This window comes from Lipophrys pholis (genome assembly GCF_963383615.2).
Source record: "Lipophrys pholis genome assembly, chromosome: 15".
NCBI classification, from domain to species: Eukaryota; Metazoa; Chordata; class Actinopteri; order Blenniiformes; family Blenniidae; genus Lipophrys; species Lipophrys pholis.
In genome coordinates this window covers 18001678-18023158 of record NC_137642.1, presented here as the reverse complement: position 1 = coordinate 18023158, position 21481 = coordinate 18001678, and the positions used below count along the sequence as shown (strand labels likewise).

General features: G+C 41.8%; 1 protein-coding gene across 4 annotated transcripts in view; it reads right to left on the bottom strand.

Moving 5' to 3' along the window:
• The window catches only part of klhdc3 (kelch domain containing 3), a 29568-nt gene extending 8508 nt beyond the window's left edge, over positions 1 to 21060 (bottom strand). Inside the window, exons 1-8 of one of the 4 annotated variants that reach the window (XM_080482001.1) lie at positions 20971 to 21060; positions 19330 to 19571; positions 18119 to 18295; positions 17796 to 17911; positions 17580 to 17651; positions 16233 to 16446; positions 15064 to 15150; positions 12311 to 12419 (exon numbers count right to left, since the gene is read on the bottom strand). In XM_080482001.1, coding sequence (XP_080338127.1) covers positions 12311 to 12419; positions 15064 to 15150; positions 16233 to 16446; positions 17580 to 17651; positions 17796 to 17911; positions 18119 to 18295; positions 19330 to 19483 — 929 coding nt within the window. In that variant the 5' untranslated portion in view covers positions 19484 to 19571; positions 20971 to 21060. Of the gene's footprint in view, positions 1 to 12310; positions 12420 to 15063; positions 15151 to 16232; positions 16447 to 17579; positions 17652 to 17795; positions 17912 to 18118; positions 18296 to 19329; positions 19600 to 20666 lie in introns of all 4 variants that reach the window. The other 3 variants (XM_080482002.1, XM_080482003.1, XM_080482004.1) reach the window with 3 other exon arrangements.
• Between the last annotated feature and the right edge of the window lie 421 nt (positions 21061 to 21481).

The window sequence follows — 21481 nt, the reverse complement described above, 5'->3', positions numbered from 1 at the left end:
GTCCCTCCGCTCATCAATCTCTATCCCGCCGTCCCCTCCATCGCATCTCCCTTTCGCTGCGTGTTCAGGATGTTGTAAGGGTTTTACGTTGCTAATCTTTCCAAAACAAACAAGGTGGTGGCTTAAAGCGGCCAGGAGAGGAGCGGAGCACGAGCACAGTCGTCTCAGGGGGCCAGATGGGGAAGTCATTATGCCCCCCCCCCTTTCCCCTTGTGAGCCACCCAAGCTTATAGCAAAAGTTTTATCATAATACTTTCTACTAACCACCCTGTGTGTAACATCACTGTTATGATTACAATGTTAGTCATTTGGTTGAATGTTAAACATATTGTTTACTTAATGATATGCATCAAAACCAATACAATGATGCCACTGCAGCTATAAATGCTACATCTGCCACAGAACTCTCACTGGTCAAAGTTTAATGATTAAAAACCTAAACGATCTAAACGACTGCCAGGGACCCTTATGACCGTGTGAAAAGTAACAGTGCATTTGTTAAAAAGGGTATTTATCAGCGCTTCAGACTAAAGAGTCCTGACACATCAAGCCCACGGCTCGATGTTTGATCTCATCGGGCCAATAATAAACATCTGGGGTCAACAACGGCTCCTCGGCCTTCAGTAGCCTGCCATGAAAGTAACATCTCTATCTGCAGAGCACCCTGCAGTAGCTGTGAACTACCGTACAAGCTCACTTGGAGGTCGGGTGAAGGCTTCAGATGCTGACGCGTGAAAGAGTGCAGATAAGAGCAGTACCTTAACAGGAGCAACAAGCGAGATGGAGATTGCATCCTCTAGGATAAAGTTCTTCTCACATGTCCATTGATAATGCCGGCCTGGGTGTGAATTTCGGCAGAACATTTAGGAATGATAATGCTTTATTGGTCACTACAAAAAAGGACGGCGTCTGAAGCTGATTGCAGAGGCGATGTAGGAAACAAGGGAGTGGTGAGAGGTGTCTGATAGACCTACAGCTTTTAGAAGCGGGAACGTCGCAGTGTGCGACTTTATGTGGTGTCCTGGTGTTTGACGGGCCACTTTGTTACTTGATCAGCAAAGTATCACTATGTGTGAAAGCGTTCCTCCCCCCCCTGCACCAGCAAAGGTTTGCAGTTTGAATGAGGTCTGAGTGATGCTGCTCCCCCACTAAAACAACACTGGCTGCTGTTTCAAACAACACTCAATGAGGGTGTCTAATCACCTAATTGCCGGGCCTTTGGAGCAATGCACTGCCTGCTCCACCTCATTATCTTCCACAGCGACGTCTCAAAACTGCAGGGAAAGACGACGAACTGCTGTCCTATGACTAATGAAGATACACCAGAGCCCAAGAAATCCAGATGTTGTGCAAAAGACTGACGGGAACTGTGTCCATGATGCTACTCATTTCTCAAGATGTTTCATCAATCTACCTGCGATCTGTTCCGTCGAAAGCATCTTTTCGACTGGCTTGAATGGCCATATCCTCATTCTTGTAGTGCTGATGATCTACATCCTTTTCCTTTCTCCACTTCCTATTGAACTTTTGGTGCTTCAGAACCACAGGAACTCATCATACACTACAACTTCCTGCACAGCACCTTATCAGCACGGCCAGACCCGGATCAATGCATTTCAGTAGCACTTTGGCAACCCAAACTAAATCCCTAAAAGACGAGCACAGTACTTCCAAACTGACACGCAGCTCAGGGTTCGAACATGGTGCTTCCCTTCTACACATCATGTCAAAGTCCTCTTTCAAGGGGCAAATTGATTTTCTGTATGTGATTTAGTCACACACTGGACATGATGGGTTGTGCTTAAAGGATTGTTAAGAATCTAGCAGCTGCTGTCAATTTCTGTGAGCTCAACCAACTTTCTATCACCAAAACAGTGCTTGGTAATCAAAGATTGATAGATCCCGCATCCATCTTTTTTTCTGACCTAATCTCCTCTGTCTCACCTCGTCTTACCGTCCTATCTGTGCCCCCTCCTGAGCGGTGGCTGGACAGCGGATTAAGACTTGTAGCTGCTCAGACCTAAGCCACAAGCAGGAGGGAGACACAAACCACAGCTGGCTCCCAGAGAGAGACGCCTGACTTCAGATTACACGGAGGACACGCCAGCCGCTAATGAAGCATGCGTCTCAAATTTCAGCTCGTGCACATAAAATGCAGTTGCATTTGCTGAGGGTACAAGGGAAACACAAGTTCAGGCCTTTTTTATTTTTTTTTAATCAGTACACATTTTATGCTTCTGAACAGGACAGGTTGTTATCATTATAAGCCTATAAAATAAAGAAGATATTAAATACTTGTTCAGGGCCTTGAACACAGCTGGTTAATATAACATGTAGGTTTTAAGGGGGGTGGGTGCCAAATGTTCCTCTATAGCAGTAGATTATTTTTTATTTTTTTTAAATACTTCCTCTGTAGCCACAGTTCTTTCATGTGGAGATGAAGACTCGCTCCAAGGTCAACCGACACCGGAAGGACTCTCAAAAGATACCAATGAACACACCATAGCTATCCTGAACCATTATTTTAAAACATGGATGAGTTTGTCTTTAAAGCTATTGTTCCATGCCAAGTTACTCGAATTCATGTCATATTTGATACTTGTCTTTGGCTGACTTAGCCCGACAAGTTTCAGAAACATAAATTTCATCCTGAAGCCAGGGCATTTAAACAGGACCGACTTACTGTGAATGAAAAGCCATTATATTATTATCTTGAATCACGTGCGATTTGTTTGTATTTGTTTTAGTTGTCCATATAGTCTGGCGTTGTTTCATAGAGGAGCCAAAAAGCATCAACATGTGCTCGGGAAAGCAGTAAATCAAGAGATAAACCCTTATTTACGGACAGCAGCATCACAAAGCATCATCTATGCAGGCTGTTTATTTGAGCTGCTGTGTAACACTCAACCCTGTGACACCTCAACGTATACAGCCAGCCGGTGGGTTAAGGAGGGTTAAGATGCAGATGAAATACTATCAAAGGCTCGTCTTTGAAGAGTAAATCACGGTGTTGTGGAGCTGCCCTGAGGTCTTGTGCAGCCACGTGCGGGATGCCCCACATCCTGCTGGGGTCACCTTCACTGTTTGACAGGTTTTTATCTCAGACATACTGAAGCACAAAGACAATTCATAAAGGAAACTTCTGCAGGCTACCCTTTGACACAGAGGGCCAAACAACAACATGTGTGGCATCAACATCTCTGGTGTGTTGACGCGCCTGTTTCGAGGGAGTTCCATCGAGACAGATTTGAAGATATATAAGCGACAAGCAGGTTTCTGGTACGATTGCTGGCCAGAAAATTGTGTCCTGACACAGCCCCTTGTTGTGTTTAGTCTAAAGTTTTGACTGTCAGGTTTTACAGCGATAGCAAGCTTCGTTTAAACCAGCTGGACTATCATAACAGCGGCACTGTCAGCCATTGATAAGCTACAGCACGGGCTTCTAGCAGATATCGAGGCTCCAGGCTTTTGACCTTTTCTGAACTACTAAAGTAAATCACTGAATGCTGCAGAACTTTTCAAGCTTGAGAACTTTGTTTTAACTGCCCAGCTAAATTCCATGCAGATTGAATATCAGGGTAAGACTTGGGTGGATTAAACTAAAGGTGTTAGGCTGGGATGTTTTGGCTAAGAGTGAGATTACCTGCTATGTGGTCTTCCTCTCGCTGGAGAGCTTGAGTGTTGAGTATCGACACTATTGTGTGACGGCAAGACAACCGCAATCTCATGGGCAAACTATATTTGCTATGCTGTTTACAATCAATCCAACCTATTTATGGGTAATGGCTCAGCAATAAAAAGATATTCCTAAAAAAAACAACAACCCATCTCAATCGCTGCAACGTTACTGTTTCGATGGCTAATGATAGAAATTTCGTCAGACCACTTTCTATGTTTACTGAACACTCGGAGTAGCTCAGTATATTGCCAAATGGAACAAATGTGTCGAGTCTGGCTCAGCAAAGCAAGCATGTGCGTGTTTATGCGCCTGGTTGACGTCAGCTTGACAAGCGGAGCTGTGAGTCACAAAGTCACGTGAAACAAACAGATGAAAACACATAAGAGTGGCACACATCGGCCGGCAGCAGAGGATGGTGGAATGTGACTAGGTGTGTCGATGGCACCCAATAAGAGCAGAGCATGATAAAACATCGCAGTATTGAAACTGCAACCTCTAAATGATTATACAAAGACTGAAACTCACATTCAAGGTCAGTGAATCATGAGCAACATGTTATTTCAAGTCCCCGAAAATCTGATTTCATTTTAAAATGGTGATATACTCCGTCCTTGCATAAGGGAAAGAAGTGCTTCCAACGAAGATCTTTACTATTTGCTGACTTATAAATATTCTGTCATAAAAGTTTGAAAACTCAACTAACTCAAGAAGAACTACTAGTTAGAACCACAAGCTCTGCTAAATCTCTCCAAGTACTGGATGAATAATAGCTTGGCACAATGTTTTATTCATTTTTATTCCTTGTTTCATGTCTGCATAAGTGGTACACATAAAAGAAAAAAAACTATCAAAGCAAAAAGTGGCATTAACTTCTTCATTGTCAGCAGGAAGCATCAACGTTGAAATGTATTTCTCACCTTGCCAGTGGGTGATGACATAAGCATGTCTACGATGGCAGATCTGAGTGGCTGCTGCCATTAGTTTTTGTCATATATGGTTTAGCACAATTCTATAGAGTAAGGATCCATGTGTTATTTTTAATCTTAGAAATAATACTGCCTGAGCTCAGACAAATAATTCTAAGAAACACAAAATTAACTGAATAATTGATAACTAGTATTGCATGCAGTGACTATCAAATTTACGTGGATTAATCATCTATGATCAGACATATTCAGCCGGATTTGGTTTTCTATTCACATTACTCAGTTACCTCCTATTTACCTCCTAACTTAGAATGGCAACCCTTTCTTCGAAGCATCCATTTAATGACACTGTAAGTCAGAAAACATGAATGTATCCAATTGTCTCTGTGCGAGCTGTTGTTTGGCATAAATAAAAAAATACAACACATTTCATCCACAAGAACAGCGTAACTTCATACACACAGTTGTAGTAATGAGTCATTGAAATGGTCAAAAACAAAAAAACTTCTGCTCGCCGTAAAAACCACCTGAAACAGTATTCATAATGTGAACCTGTCCAGCCATCTTGCAAACAAAACTTGGGAGTTCTCAAAGTTGGTCTTTCATCACTTTTGCACCGTAACATCAAAAACAACTTGGAGCCCAAGGCAAATAGATCACAGCATTGCTTTATCTTAGAAGCAACAGCGAGCGTTTAATCTGTGACCTGACAGGGAAGATGTCGGTACAACTCTGAGGATTCTGAAGACAATAGACTGTGTCTCTGGAAACAACTCCCCAAAAACCTTGCAGTCAACTTTAAACTAAAAATGAGGGAGAGAAGAAACACAAGTAAGAAAACAATTGAGTGGAATCTGTGTAAAACACGATCAATTTGTTGAGGCCCAATAAATAACTGTTTCCAGTTGAATTACATAAAAGAGACCATACAAGGGTTTAGTTAAGCAGGGCAGCAACATCAAAAAGACAGACTAACAAAAGCCAAATTGACACTGATAGAGCTAGAATGACTGCTTTGAGCTTTTAATAGTGACACAAAAAAAAAAGTCATAGAAGATTGGGGATTATCGACAGGTGACATAAAAATATTTCTGAAGACAACTGGGATAATTTTAGTCTTCACATTTATCTTGGACCAAAAAAGAAAGTCTTAACTAACCACAAATTGTCTCAGCAAACAGAGTCAGACTTGGTTCCAGTCTCTCAGTACAAACAAACCTGTTATGGTAAAAATATACTTTCTAAATGCAATCATGAAATGAATATTTTCGTCAGGTCCAAGTAGTTCAAAGGACAGTGCCAGGTCCCCCTTTGCCAAATCGAAGCTGTCTGCTCTCAGCATGCCAATCTGTCATGTCCTTGTTCACATCCTGCCCCTCATAGGAAGCCCTGTTCTCAAGCTTAAAGTGCTTCCCGATTTAGCCCAACCTGGGTTTGTCGTAGGCAATTATACACAGAGTGCCGTGAATGCCAACAATGACAACATAGGAACAGCAGGAGATCCATAATCTATGTGGCGCTGCCTTCATATGCTTTCGGTTCCTCAGAAAAAAAAAAGATCATCTACAAATGTAGATGGTCGCTGCCGGTGAGCGTAGGTGAAGGTCAGTGCAGGTGGAGCTGGTCATGCGTGGGTCGTCCTTCGTGGGGCAGTGAGCAGGTCTCAGTAAATGAGTGTAGCAGAGGCGCTGAGGGTATATCAAATTGCACCCCGTGAGAAAGAATGCTCCCCGAGGTCATAAATCAGAGAAGGGGCAGAATTTCGCGCCTTTCTGCAGCTCAGCAGGCCTGTTTACACTGACGCAAGTGGCACTCTGCAGACTGCCACTAATGCCCAGCCTGTCATTCACACACACACATGCAGCCAACTCATTTACCTTCAGAGGTGAAGCATGCACCAAAATAAGCTATGTGGCACTCAATCCTGGTGTACTGTGCCAACACAGAGACATTTAGTGTGAACACATCTCAATCAACACTAATTTGTGTTTAGATGATAAACTACACATATATTAGCTGTTTGTAATACAATCTATTAATATTTTAGAAATGTCTGCAATATTAACATCCACAACATTTGAGAGGACCGAGGTCCTGCTTGACTTAACTTTATTGTCCTTTCCCGAGTGATTAATTATTCTTTAAATTCCTTCAGGCAAAACAAATAAAAGAAACTGGGGCAAAACTATCAACAGCAGGGGTCTGTTTAGGATCAATGTGAAGGAACAACTAACTCGGGAAAACAAGACGAGGACTATAAATTTCAAAACAATTTCCTTTGGAAGACTCACCAAAATGAGGAAGACAAAAAAAAACACAAGCAAGGTGTCCAGCAGCTAATTCATGACGGCCTGTGCAGACATTTATCAAACGCATTGAGACAGGCACCAATAACTTCTGAGACCTGTGAGCTGCCCTCGTGTGCTCAGGTCACACACAAACAAACACACCAGGCTCTGCAATGGTCGCTTTTAAAATGGAGCTTCGTGTTTAAATTGGAAACCTAAGTGGGTGTAACATTTCTCCTAATACCACGACTCAATTCACAGTTGGGTTTCAAACTCGACTTCAAAAAGCCAAAGAGATCAGATGAAGAATAACTTTTTTCTTTGGATAAAATAATTCCACTGAGCTTTTACAAGACATCACAATTTAAAAAATTAACAAGTGGAGCTTAAAAGAAACATTTATTGTAATTAAAACCATATCTTTAGCAATGAATGTAATGTACACTGAATAAATACAAAAAAACATATAATTATAAAGTAATAAAAAAAGATCTGTAGGTGTTTACAAAAGGAACGACTGCCTCACCTCCTCTCAAACTAAAAAGTCTCAAACTAGAAAATCTTTTATTGCCACAGATTCCAACAGCTGTTGACAACACAATCTGGTTTTGTGAAATTATTCAAGTTAGTTTGAGATTAACTAAAATCTTTTAAATGTTGTTGGTAGAAAGATTTTAGCCTGCCCATGATAACATTAATTCAGCAGACGAGGAAGTGAGAAGACCCCACAAATGGTCACCTGCTTACTGGCTGAGTGAGCGCAGCGTCAGGGCCACGTCTCCGAATATTCCCTTTGTTTTATTTGAAACGCTGCCTGCCCCTTTCACAGCAAGTTTTTACAAAACAGTTGACAAACCACACGCTTTTTGATCAGTCTCACAATTTCTGACTTCCTTGATATTAACAGAGAACCCATTTTTTCCCCACATATATCTGAAAACTAACGCTCCATGAAATGAGGTTGAGTTCCCAAACAAAAATAATTATTCTCTTAGTGACGTATAATTGAAATAAAAAAAATACAAATAAAAAAATCAATAAACTGTTCATCTGTACAAATAGTACCAGAAATTAAAAACTTTCAATGAAGAAGAGAAAGCAAACAAATGAGAGCCAAAAGAAGCTGTTCAGATTGTGTTTGTATGTCGAAAAGTGTGTGCAAGCGTCTATGGAAGTTCCTGTGTGTAAGAGGCTTAAGTGTGCTTGTGTAAAAAAACAAACAAGCAATACTGGTCAAGTGAACATGTGTGGCCAACCTCTCACAGAGTGTGTAAGGATTATGCAGGAATCCGTACAGTAACCGAGGACTTAGAACACCAGAGTAACCACAAGTTACCCCATGGACACATACCTCGTCTATATCCAGAAATACAAGCGAAAGCCAGTTCCTAAAAAAATAAATCAGGCTTTAAACAGGATGTTGGGTGATATTGCAGTGTTTGATTTCTTCCTCTGTGCCCTCCATCAGCCCACTGACACTCCCTTTTCCAGCCCCAGCCCTATCTGCTCCACAGGAAATCATGACTCCTTAAAATCCATCCTGGAGTAATCCTACAGAGAAACCAAACAGTGGATAACAATCTTCAAAAACAAGCATCATTTTAAGCTTTTCATCTTTTAATAAACTGTTTCCCTGCTTCTTTCTCTGTACCATATCAACAACCGACTATAAATGTTGCCGTTTTTGACAACAATCAAACTTTTTCAATATGCTTTTGCATAATATTTATTACCTCCCCCAGGGGGGTTCCGTTTGCAGCGCAGTGTGTTCGGTTTGTCAGCAGGATTACAGAAAAAAAAAAAAAAAAAGAAACACTGCCCCAGTTTTCATTTTGTCGAGGGGTGTATCTCAGGCCAAGAGCAGACTGCATTTTGTTGGAAAATTCATCACTACAATTTAATGCAGAATAATGACAAAACATAGGACATTTGGGGATCGTGGTAGTTTCCCATTCACCAGCACCAGTAAGCTTCAGAAAATCACAAGTCTGCTTTGACATGAGTCTCTTAGCAAGTCTGGAAACAAGCTTGCAGATTTCCATCTTCAAAATATGGGATTTTGACCTTGGTGGAGGTCTGAGCTCTTTGACTGTAGCGTAATAATGTCCTTGATAACACAGCAGAAGATTTGTACGCTGATGTGTTTGGTGGAGCAGTATGTGGGGTCTAATGAAGCTTTAGAAAACAAATCCAGTCGCAGCCAAACGCCTCCAGGACTGGCGGAGCCTGCAGACGTAGAGGGGCTGAGAGAAGCCTTATCCACAGCTTTGTGATCCCCGCCACCAGGTTATCCCACCAGGGTTTGCCTGATAACGGAGTCTTGCTGATAACAGAAGCTCAGGACCGGGACCATTCTGGACCATGCTACCGCTGTAAGCTACTTCATTACCCCGCCGGCTACTGGCATATCACAAGGCAGTCACCAGCCCAGCGGCACCTAACCAGCAGCAAACCCCTACGGTTATCACTGCCGCCCTACAGCCAGCTCCAGAATGATCAGACTGCTGTCTGCTGGAGCCAGACCCTCCGTTTAGCATAATGACAGAGGACACTTCTTCTCCATAAACTGCTCAAAAGCTTACAATGATGCTCATTTCCAGGGCCTCTGCTTTGAAGGGACCAAGAAAACAAGTGTTTTCAGTTTCGAGTACATGGAAGTGAAGAAAATGGCTCTTTCCATCGATGGGGAATGAGATATGTCAATGATTGCAGCGATATATACATGACAGATAAGCCAATTGTCCTGAATGGACTGCAATCATGGATAAAAAAAAAAAAAGAACTAGAAGAACATTGAGCTTTTATATGTGAATGAAAAACTGCTATTTAGAGTTCTAAAAAAAAAAATATTCAAATTGTCACATAATTTACATTTTAGTGTCACCAAACAGAAGTAGTCTTAAAACTGACCGTATTCCTGGTAGTAACAGAAAATGTAGATTCTGTATTTAGAAGCTAATTTCCATAAAGTTGCATGGCATCAAAACTGGATCCTTATTGAACTCAGTTTGCAAGTAAATGTTTGAAAGCTACAAGTAATTATGTAGTCAAACAAAAGCAAAGCTATGGGTTTCTCATTGTGCATGCTGTTCAAGTTTGGTTTTCGGGGAAGCAAACTGTGGTCACTCTTTAAATATGATATTAAAGAAAGCGCTGAAAGGATTGTCATTGTATTCTTGATCTGGTCATCTTTTTTTTTGAAAGACATTCAGTCAGCCCTTCTTTCTATGCGTGTCATTCTGAAGCATACAGGGAGCTTTAGATGATGATTGATTTATCCTTACCAAAACCCACTCCACTCAAGTTCCTGTTTTCAACTCGAATATCACTCAACAATGACTCCGACAGTAAAGCACGAAGTTGTCAAGGATTCTTCAGTATAAATAACTTTTACATAACACTGTCCTCATCGTTAAGACCTCGGAAAAACTTTGACTGAAGATTTTGGCACCTAAAAGGCTGAAAAGCTGACAACACTTGATGAGCAGTGCCAACATTTATTCAGCATTTAGCTGCATGGCTCCACTCTCAGTATAAGGAAGAAGAGGCCCAGCTGGCACGCAGTGGTATTATCATCATACATTGTCAGCTTAAGCATTTATCATACACTCCTCTGTGAGGCATACAGGGGAAATTGGATTTAAATAAACGGATATTTGAGCAATGAATAAGGGGCTCGGCAATGACTAATGCATACTATCATTGTTTTGTCCTCAATTTAGTGGGTTGGAATATGAGCAATGTTGACAGGGACGACTTTCACATGTAGGGGTGCGTGCATGAAACAATTGCTGAAATATTTACCAACATTATAGAGAACGAGACATTGTGAGAGTTGCATATAAAGTGCTTGGTCACAGTGAGGAGCCTCCAATTACATTTCAGTGCAGGCTTTTCTGTGTGGAGACTGCATGTTGCCCCTGTGCCTGTATGGGTTTTCCCCAGCCTCCTCCAACAGCCCAAAGACTTACAAGTTTGCGTTAAATGTTGACTGCAATTTGCCTTAAGGTGTGAATGTACCGGTACACAGCTGTCAGTGAATAGAACACTAAATTCTTTGTTTTATGTCTACGTTTAATTTATTGAATTATTGGTTCTGGTATTAGGGATGGGTAACGAATTCTGTATCTTTATAGGTGGTGACCGAATTCCGTCGGTACTACCGAGTACAGATTCACGTAAATCAAACGGAACCATGTTCCGGTACCAAAACGCATCCTTGTGACAGAGAGGAAGAGGAGGCGATTTTCCGAGCCTAACTGGGACGCAGCATTGCATGCACCAAGCGTAATGACGTCTGTAGCCGCGGGTTCAGCCAACAGAGCAGCATGGCTGAGAGAAAGCGCTCGAGAGGCTCCGCTTTTCAAAACGCAATGCAGATTGCGCTCGCTGAAATATTTGTGACGTGAAGGGCGAGGCCAGCGGCGGGAATACTTCTAATCTGAGGAAGCTCCTGGTTCAGCACTAACTGTTTCTCCAGGCTGAAGAGATTGCTCATTTGTTTTAAAATTATTTGCCAGCCATGGAGCCTCATCACACAATGTTTCCAGAGGGGAAAGGAGTAGAAGGAGGTGGAGCTGGGTTTTAATTTGGGCATTATTAAGAAAAAAAAAACACTTCAGAAATTTGTGAAACAACTGCGATGTTACAATACGAACAGTTGGACGTTGTTTTGATATATTTGATAAAGTTTATATATTGAGAAAAAAATAAGATATTTTTTTATTATTAAACAAAGTAACATTTATTACCACATTTACACACAAAAGTATCAAAAATTGGTACCATTGAGTACCGATATCAATTCCTCGGTACTGGGCATCAGTGCTGTGGTAATATTCCTCGGAATGATAAATAAAAGTGGGATGTTAAGTTGGGATTCAATTTTTATGTCAGGTTTCTGTAATCAACAGATAATTAATCAAATTGCTGATCTACAAAAATGTAGGTAGGTCTTGAAAAAGTTGGGTACTCATATATTTGGCTCCTTAGTATTATGCCGAGCTGCACAAGACCCTCAGAAACAGGAAGAACATGCTAGATCTGAACCGCAGACATGTGACTCACCCAGACAAACGTCAGGGGATGACAATTCAGCTCAGGGTGCTGGATGGTGTTGTTAACAAGCTACTCAAAGACTTTAAAAAGCTGAAGCTCAAATGCTTTGGATGGCAGCAAGGATGACGCCCTGTCGGACGACATTGTTAAACCAGAGCATGAGAGCAAAATCAACAGGAATTTTGAGTGAAGTACAGTCACTCCTAAAACTGCATGCAACAAAGAAACATCTGAGAAGTTTGGAAAAGCTGCACTGTTTATGCATCACACACACAACCCCGCCTGCACGAAGTGTGATTAGCACTATTTGTTCAAAATTCATGTAAATTTTCACATGAATAATAAATGTTGTCACTCACCTGGTTCCTCCAAAGAGAATTATTCGATCTCCAACCATACAGCAACACTGCCGCCTCCGTGGACACGGGCCTTTCCCCTTTGGCTCAACTTTCTTCCAAGAGAAGGCTTCTGCAGCGTGAACACCCAACACAAGACGAGACGGTTAAACTGTCGGTTTTCGAGCATAATGACAAGAAAAATATTGGGCACATCTAACTTGTTTGACTTTGCAAAAACAGAAAGTCAAACACTAAATTGCTTTCAATAATTAAAACAGCCAATGCTGATTTGTGTGGGCCACATCATAGTGCTAAACAAACTTACATAAAGCTTCAATGAGTGGGCAGTTCGGTGAACCTCCTACTACTAGTCAAACACACGACTCATGAATAATGGAGCAAAAATAAACTATCGGAGAAAAAAAACAACAACAGGCAGAATTTCAGAAACTGTCCTGTGCCCTGAAGTGTGAGACGAGCGATGATGTTGACGCTCGCTCGTTCCATATAAGGACACACTGTGTGGCCTGGCGGAGTCAAATGGCATCACTGCATCTCTATGGCAACAAGCCATTCTGGCTCTGTTGAACAACTTTAGACTACAGTTGAGCTGCTGCCATCTAGTGGACTGCAATGAACCGGGTAACCAGGCTCACCCAGCACAAGCCACCCCAAAAACACAAGGCGATACTCCTTGCTCATACAAGCAAAAAAATGACAGTGTACAGTGGAGCTAAGCTAAATGCTTTCTTTAACACCCTGAATATGAAATGCAGACCTACACCGTGACCTCAGTGTTATTACAGTATACCTAAAGTAAGTTTGAATGACACAGTGCTGCCAGCGCAGAAAAAGTCAACTATATAAAATACTATTTTGTTGTTATATATATATGTACACAGGTACATCTCAAAAAACTTGAATATCATGAAAATGTTCAATATTTTTTGTCACTCATTTCAGAAAGTCAAACCCATATATGATATAGGCTCATGACACAGAGTCTTCATTTCTTGAAATTATAGATAATGAAAACCCAAAATTCAGTGTCTCAGAAAATTTGAATATTACATAAGATCAAGAAAAAACCCCTGATATTTTAAACAAGAATGTAAGGCTTCTGAAAAGTATGTTCATTTCTATGCACTCAATACTTGGTTGGGCTCCTTTTGCATGAACTACTGCATCAATGCAGCGTGGCATGGAGGTCATCAACATGTGGCTCTGCTCAGGGGTAATGGAAGCCCAGGTTGTTTTGATAGCAGCCTTCAGGTCATCTGCATTGTTGGTCTGGTGTCTCTCACCATCCTCTCGACAATAGCCCATAGATTCTCTATGGGGTTCAGGTCAGGCCAGTTTGCTGGCCAATCAAGCACAGTAACACCAGGGTCATTGATCCAGCTTTTGGTATCTTTGGCAGTGTGGGCAGGTGCCAAGTCCTGCTGGAAATCACTGAGCAACAGTCCAGTTCTTCTTCTCCACAACCCAGTAAGACGCTTCTGATGTTGTCTCTTGTTCAGGAGTGGCTTAACACCAGGAATGCCACATTTGTATCCCATTTCTAGGATTGGTCTGTGCGTAGTGGCTCTTAATGCACTGACTACAGCATCAGTCCACTGCTTGTGAAGCTCCCCTAAATTCTTGAATGCATTTTGCTTGACAATCCTCTCAAGGCTGCGGTCATCCTTCCTTCCACTCAACTTTCTATGAACATGTTGGATCCAGCACTCTGTGAAAAACCAGCTTCTTTAGCTATGATGTTTTGTGGCTTACCCTCCTTGTGGAGGGTGTCATTGACTGTCTTCGGGACATCTGTCGAGTCAGCAGTCTTCCCCATGATTGTGTAGCCTACTGACCCAGACTGAGAGACGATTTAAAGGCTCAGGAAACCTTTGCAGGTGTTTTGAGTTAATTAGCTGATTAGGGTGTGACACCATGACTTTCCAAAACTGAACTTTTCCACAATATTCTAATTTTTCTGAGACACTGAATTTTGGGTTTTCACTATCTGTAAGCCGTAATCAACATTTCAAGAAATAAAGGCTTGAAATATTTCACTCTGTGTCATGAGCCTATATCATATATGGGTTTGACTTTCTGAATTGAGTGACAAAAAATATTGAACGTTTTCATGATATTCTAATTTTCTGAGATGTACCTGTATGTATGTATATCTATATATATACTGAGAAACATTTGCATCCTCAAGCCTATGTTAGGTGCTGTAATTATTTCTAAATCACAAAGGTTATCATAACAAAGGGAACTAAGGTATTATATAAATCTGTTATTATAAAGTAATTTCACATTGCATAGATATTAACCACATTGATGAATCAATGTTCCAGTAGTCTGTTAAACAGTTCATGTAAGTAGAGAATTAACCAGGAATCAGTTGTCAAAACTCCAGACACTAAATTGGAGTCATCTTTTAATCTCAGTGATTCTGGGAGAGAGAGAGTGAGTGAGAGAGAGAACATCTGTGTTTCCCAGTATGTTTTTAGCAAGGGGAACCGCCAGCCACTATTATGAGACCAACAATGATGCAACAAGGGGGGAAAATGATTGTCTGCATGGCTCTCTACAAAAGAATGAAAAGGAAAGTGGGTCAACACAAGCTGGCCCAGCCAGTGCTGCATATCTCCTCCTGAGGTAAACAGTCATCGGGCTGGAATTCCAAAAATAAAACGCTCCCAGGAGGACTCATTTAGTGGCAGCGGTTTACAACAACATGACAAGTTTTCTCAGTCAGGCTTAAGTACATAATAAATTACCTGGATTGAACTTCCAGAGGTCGTTGAAGTGCCGGTCCAAGCGAGCGTTGTAACCTCCAAATATGTACAGCTCTCCATTGTAGGAAACTAAAAACCCAAACAAACATTGTTAATGGTCCATCTCTAACATCAATGGCATTTGTAGCACTATAAATGAAACCATGAGACATAGTTAACTGGCTGAATAAGCTTCATCTGACTGTAGACATAAAATGCAACACTAGCAAATAAAAGCCAAACAAGTAACACTGTTTATAGACCCGAAAGGGGGAGCGTTCTCATTATCTGATGCAACAGCTCATCAGCCTGCTTGGTATAAAATCTTGCATTAGCCTCTCAGACAGGGCAGAGAGACAAATGGCTGCACTCGAAGAGTTTTTCTGATGATAAACAACATGCAATGAAATGGAGAAAGGTCACATAATAAAATCACTGCACAATCACCAACACAAAATAAATAACAAAAGGAATTCCATAAATTCAGGACACCCTTGTAACACAGAACCTAATGTTGGTTTTGATTAAAAAAAACAACTTCCTGTTTAATAAATAAAGCATCGGATTATTAAGACTTATGCTCATTGACATACTTAGAAATTGAAAATGTAAACCCAAGGATGTTACTGAGGGTCAATTCAGAAGCGTTCAAAAAAGACAATAGAAACAAACAACATTATTAAAAACATAAATAAAATCATAGTTAAAAATTTTAAAATGACTAAATTCATACATATTTCACAACTGATGGCTTCAACAACTTTTTAATTAGATGTTCTGTCATCGGATTTACAGGGAGGTTGGAAGGAACAGGAGGAAATGTGTAAAGTCCAAGCCTGGCCAGTGTGTGGCGTGAGCAGGCATGGTGGCGGTTGCACATTATGCCATGACATTTCATTTTATCTGGACATCAAATATTACATGTCTGTGCTTGTTAACAGAAAGTCAGAAACGTTCCACACATCACTAATGAAGTGTTCAGGTGCTGTGGAGGAATTATCATCACTGTTGTTTACGGAGTCTTATTCATTATAATATTCAAAATTTAATTCCATATCCCAAACCTCATTTCAACAGCCCTAGTGTGGAGGTGGTCTGGTTTTCTGTCTTCCTGTCTTTGCTTTGTGAAGGACTGGTGACCTGTTTGTTGTGTATTTTTTGTGGATTCTCACAAGCTGAGTGGCTCCTGCGTCCGTCCGGCTGTGGCTGGGTGGAAGGGGTGCTCAGCCAGCAGTTGGTCTCTGTGTCAAACACTTTGATCTTGGGGCAGTAAATCTCGTTGTTTGAGTGGAATGGACCGAAACGGTCGGCGCGGCCACCAAACACAAACATTTTTGTCCCGATGATTGTTGCCGAGTGGAAGTCTCTCCAGCGTGCCGGCGTGCCCTGTGCAGACAGGACCAACAAAAAAACCTGTGATTAATGGGTTTTCCCCACGAACACAATTCTCTGTACGTTTAAAAAAAAAAAAAAAAAAAAAAAAGGCACTGTAAGAAGTTAATCTGCTCTGGGTGGAAGTCGCACTTGTCCGATAAAGCAGTTCATCTTCACCCAGGATTGAACGCAGGATTTAACTTGAAGCATCATCAGGTAAATTGTGCCATCTAGTGGCCTGTCTATGAATGCACAGGAAATTAAATACTTTTTGAGGCTTTGCCATATTTTCTAAAAGTACATCTCATAGTAATGATGAGGACTGTGCAGTCTCATAATTACAATTCATCAATCTGTGGGTGCTACAGAACCATGAAAAGAAGAAAAAGAAGAAGCATGACACAGTTCAAATTGAGCCACTCAATGACGCCTGGTCTGACGAAGGCAAGCGTCTTGGCATAAAGCTAAACTAATGCCTTCCACGTGTCTTTCATCACCAAATGCATGCAATACATGATTTTCAAACTGGTGCAGACAAACAAACGTTACGCTTCTTCATAAATTATAGCACGAGTAAACAAAATATATTCAAAAGGTGTAAGAGAAATGGCTGAAGAAAATCAGAGCAGGTTTTTATTTTTGATTTTCAAAAGGAATGTTGGTCTGGGATCTTGTTTAAGCATTATCCAATCACATGCGTAACTCAATCTGTAAATACCAAACTGTAATCTTTTTGATGGGGACAGTTTTAACAGTTTGTCAGGTAAAACGAGGTGAAAGGCCTTCCGCCCTCAGTTTTGAGCCAACTGTAACCTACTGACTGGTGTACAAGTCGAAAATATACTTTACAAGAGTTTATCACATGAGCACATATCGAATTGGTTTCCAAAAGGAGAGAGTGTATAATCCTCTGTGAGGCTTTTTGTACTTGGCCCACTCCCAGAGGGCTGCATTACATTGCTCTGCCTTTATAACCAGCCAATCTGACCACTGGACACTCACGCTGCAACACTGCCAACTTAAAAGCAGCCCAGCATGCTGCCAGACCATTTCAGCTTTATGTTTCTTCAAGGAAGCGCTTTGTGTTTCATTCATTCCAACCATTCAGCAAAAGATAAACTTTGCACTGTGACATTTCAACTCACTCTGGCATTAATTAATGACCAAACCATGGTGGTGGTGTCCAGCTTGTGAATGTCATTGGAGAAGCAGTCAGCCTAAAAACCAGCAAAAGAGATTAATTAAAATCCAGCGTTAATCCCTGGAGATTTGGTTACACGTGTTGGGGCACTTTCAATCTGACTGTAAAAAGACATATTGCTCAAGAATCTTTTCCAAGTGTACAAGTGATAAAGACTCACCAGCTGCTCATATCCTCCAAATATGTACATCGCTTTCCCCAGGACGCAGGCAGAGTGGCCATCCCTGGCCCCTGGAACAGTCCCCGAGATTTTGGGTGTGAACCATCTGTGGGTGTCTGTGAAGCAGAAAAGGTCTTTACAGTAACTGTCACAACACCTGGATCACATGGAGAGGAAAGCCGTCCCACATACTGTATGTGGTTTGTAACAGCTGCCTGAAAGAAACACTCTCCCTTCTCCTGGCATCAAACAGGTGCATCTCAAAGGGAACCACAGCCTGAAACTGTCACTTAACGGCACGACTCAGAAGCCGGTCTACTTACTGACATCAAAGGCGTAAAGGACATTGCAGGCCCCCTCTGTGTCGTTACGCCCACCCCAGAGGTAGATAGTATCATCCAGCAGCACGGCTGTGTGGCCGTAGCGCATGTATGGCACTTCACGGGCGCGTTCATGTCCTCCCGTCCTGACCGGAGGCAACTTCATCCACCGCAGTGACACTGAAAGACACGCCAAGGTAGAGTAATTCTATACATGGAAATGCACACAAGCAACTTCTTAAGTTTCATCATGTGTTTTTGGTGTACTCTTTCGAAAAATTCACATCAATTTCAAATGAGATATCTTTAAAAAAAAATGTATACATCAGTAGTATTTGTTTGTTACCTGTGTAATATATAGTTAAATTCCGAATTGAAATTGTTGTTGCCACATCGTTTTTCCTCTATTTTGAAAAACTAAATCAAAAAGGTGAAACAAAACAGAAATGACAAAATGAGAAAGAGGAAAAAAAATAATCAAAGGAACGTCAACAACAGCGGCTTTGTTGTGGAATGAACATCAAAGAAAAGAAACACAAAGAAAAATGACAAGACACCACTGTTGAGGTGGTGCCGTTACCATTACAATCAGCCAATAGTTTGCAATAGCAGGTAGGCTCGAGCTGCTGTGGGAAGTTGTAAAACCCTAAACAGATGGTTGAAGGGAAAAAAAAACCTAAAAACTATTTGAATTAGATTGAAAAAAGTAAAGGCTGCAGTCCGATAAACTTTCGGAGAACACATTTAAAGAACACCTGTCTTTGTCAGACAAGTGAAAAAAAAAAAAAACGAATTCCACAAACCACAATGGAAAGCTCCGGTTTTAATTGCCAGCTGTAGTGAGACACCGTTACTGTGGTACAGGTGGAAAAAAAAAACTGAAACACTTGCCTCTGCAACAAATATACACTTTTCTCCTTACAGAATAAGTAAAGGGGATCAAAGGAGAACAGCTTACAACCTACTGATAATACAAATAATCTGAGTATCCAAAGTGGAAAAAAATTAATTTGGCCAGGTTGACATTAGTATGTTTTTCTTTTCACTGACACAATTTTTTTTTACGAAAATATAATCTAATTGTTTCTATTTATTAAAACGAATCCCTGAATGAGTTCCTACTAAATATACTTAACATGAAAAACATCAAAAAACAAGATTTTATATTGAATTCACTCAAACTTGATCTCTAATTGTGCATGTTAAGAACCTACCTGTGTTAAAGACGTGTACATCGATCTGACGGAGTGTTTCATAGTCCTCGCCGGAGCAGTAGCCTCCAAAGGAGTACACCTTGTGCCCCACCGCCACAGCAGCATGGTTGACTCTCCGCGGCCCTCCTTCTAGGTGCACCGACCAGCGCAACATTCCCCGCGCAAGCACCTCTGTGACTGGGAGTCCTTACACCATCACCTTGTCGCCTGCTTGGATCCCATCAAGCCGTGGCCATTGAAACCTGCGTTCACAGGAGGAGTGGAAGCCCTCTGATTGGAAGAACGGGGCAGTCGAGGAGAAACACAAAGGGTAACTGTTTACCCTCTTGGGTTAACTCAGCTATGCTGTTGCTGGCAGGCTCAAAAGCCCCTCATATCTAAGCTGGGAGAGTATTTTAAGAGGTGATTAGAACTACACCTACCACTCCTCCTCCTTTCTCCTCGTATCTATGTAGCCTCCCAATGCACAACAATGGGGTTATACAGAGAGTGTTCTACTCACACATATAATTAAAAATTAGATAGTGTACCTATTTATCTGCAGTCTTTAGTTATTTACAGCATCACAAAGTTTGATGTTTGTCAAGAAAGCAACAACGCCAAAGAAAAGGACCTTTCGCAACCGATTCTAATTGTGATGCATATTGCTTGGCGTTTCCTACCCAGATTCCCTTCAGGAAATACAAGTTTCTCCTGTTGAACCCGATGTGCCCCCTGCCTGCTTATTTTGTCTCAATGACTCACTTTCTCACTGACCTCCAACCTTTGTTAGCTTTTAAAAATAAAACTCCCAGAGGACCATAACATAGACATTTCTATTTCAAGCTCACTTCACACAGGCCAGATCCAGGCAGCAGGGCACATTTGGACCCCTGCTCTGTTGTTGTGGAGCAGCTTGTACAAAGTGCCTCGTAAACTGACCCCTTCAAAATGTAAACAGTGTAATGTGAGGCTTTGTCCTTATAAGAGGAGCTTCTGATGATGTGCTTTTTTAGCACGTCGTTTTGGACAACAGGAAGGTCTGTTGGTCTTTTTGGCGAAAAGAATAGCTGGATTAACCAGAAAGCAGCTTTTGACCCACTAAACAGGAAGGATATTGTTGATATCGGATGACTAGTCGGGACAACTACTCCCGTGACTCCGGAAAATAGGCAGAATAAACAAAACAGGGCCTCATCTGAACACAGTCCAAAATGGGTTTCAACACATCGGTGAGTGATAGATAATGTGGAGGCGCTGACATGGAGCTGGGACACGGTTTACTCTCCCGCAGTGAACGCCTAAGACACCAGCTAGCCGCCGCTAGGCTAACGCTGTCTGACAGGGACAACACAAACCTGCGGGAGACAGCTGACAGCCATCAGGGTCGCTCCTTCCCCGGCTCTCACAACGATCCCGGTGAAACAAATGCAGCCCCCCCTCCCTCCAGTTATCAGATAAACACCGGGTGGCGAGGAGAGGCTGCTGCTAGCAGCTAATCAATGGAGCCATCTGCCTAATTTAGCCTTTAGCTCGCCGACGTGAGCCACATGAAGAAAATGACACGTAGCCGTTCACGCGGCGCCGTGGTCCTCTAAACGCTGGCCAGGTTACGAATGGTTTAACTAACAAATGATAAGATAAGACGGAATGGTTCGCTACCTTCAGGTCGAGCTGGTGGTGTTGAGACAGGCAGGGGCTTCCACTGGAGCTACACCGAGCTGTGATAGGACGAGAGTCCGCCGCTAGAGCGCCCTCTGTCGGATAGTCTCCTCCAGAACAACCGCTGCCTGTGAATTTCTCAATTTGTTTTTTTATTTTTTGGGGGGGAAACACGAGCTACCGTCTTCCCACGAAGTAATGACTGGGTGTCACGTGCTCACATTTCTTTTACACATACTTATGGCTTTCACAGGGAAATGTAGAGGTAATAAGAAGCATGGTCGGATAAACCGGCTCCGTAGCCCTGGGCGCGCGCGCGCACACACACTGCTATGTTCCTCATGCGCAAACCCGATAATGTAAAGTTATGACGAACAAAAAACTAACAACCTGTCAGTCGAAATTTACAGCCATAATACTAAGCAAGATATTCCCAAGGGGTTTGTTGTATAACTTGATCTTTTAAGCAGATCTTCTCATCTCAAGGGTGGTCATGGTGCCAGAGTTGTCA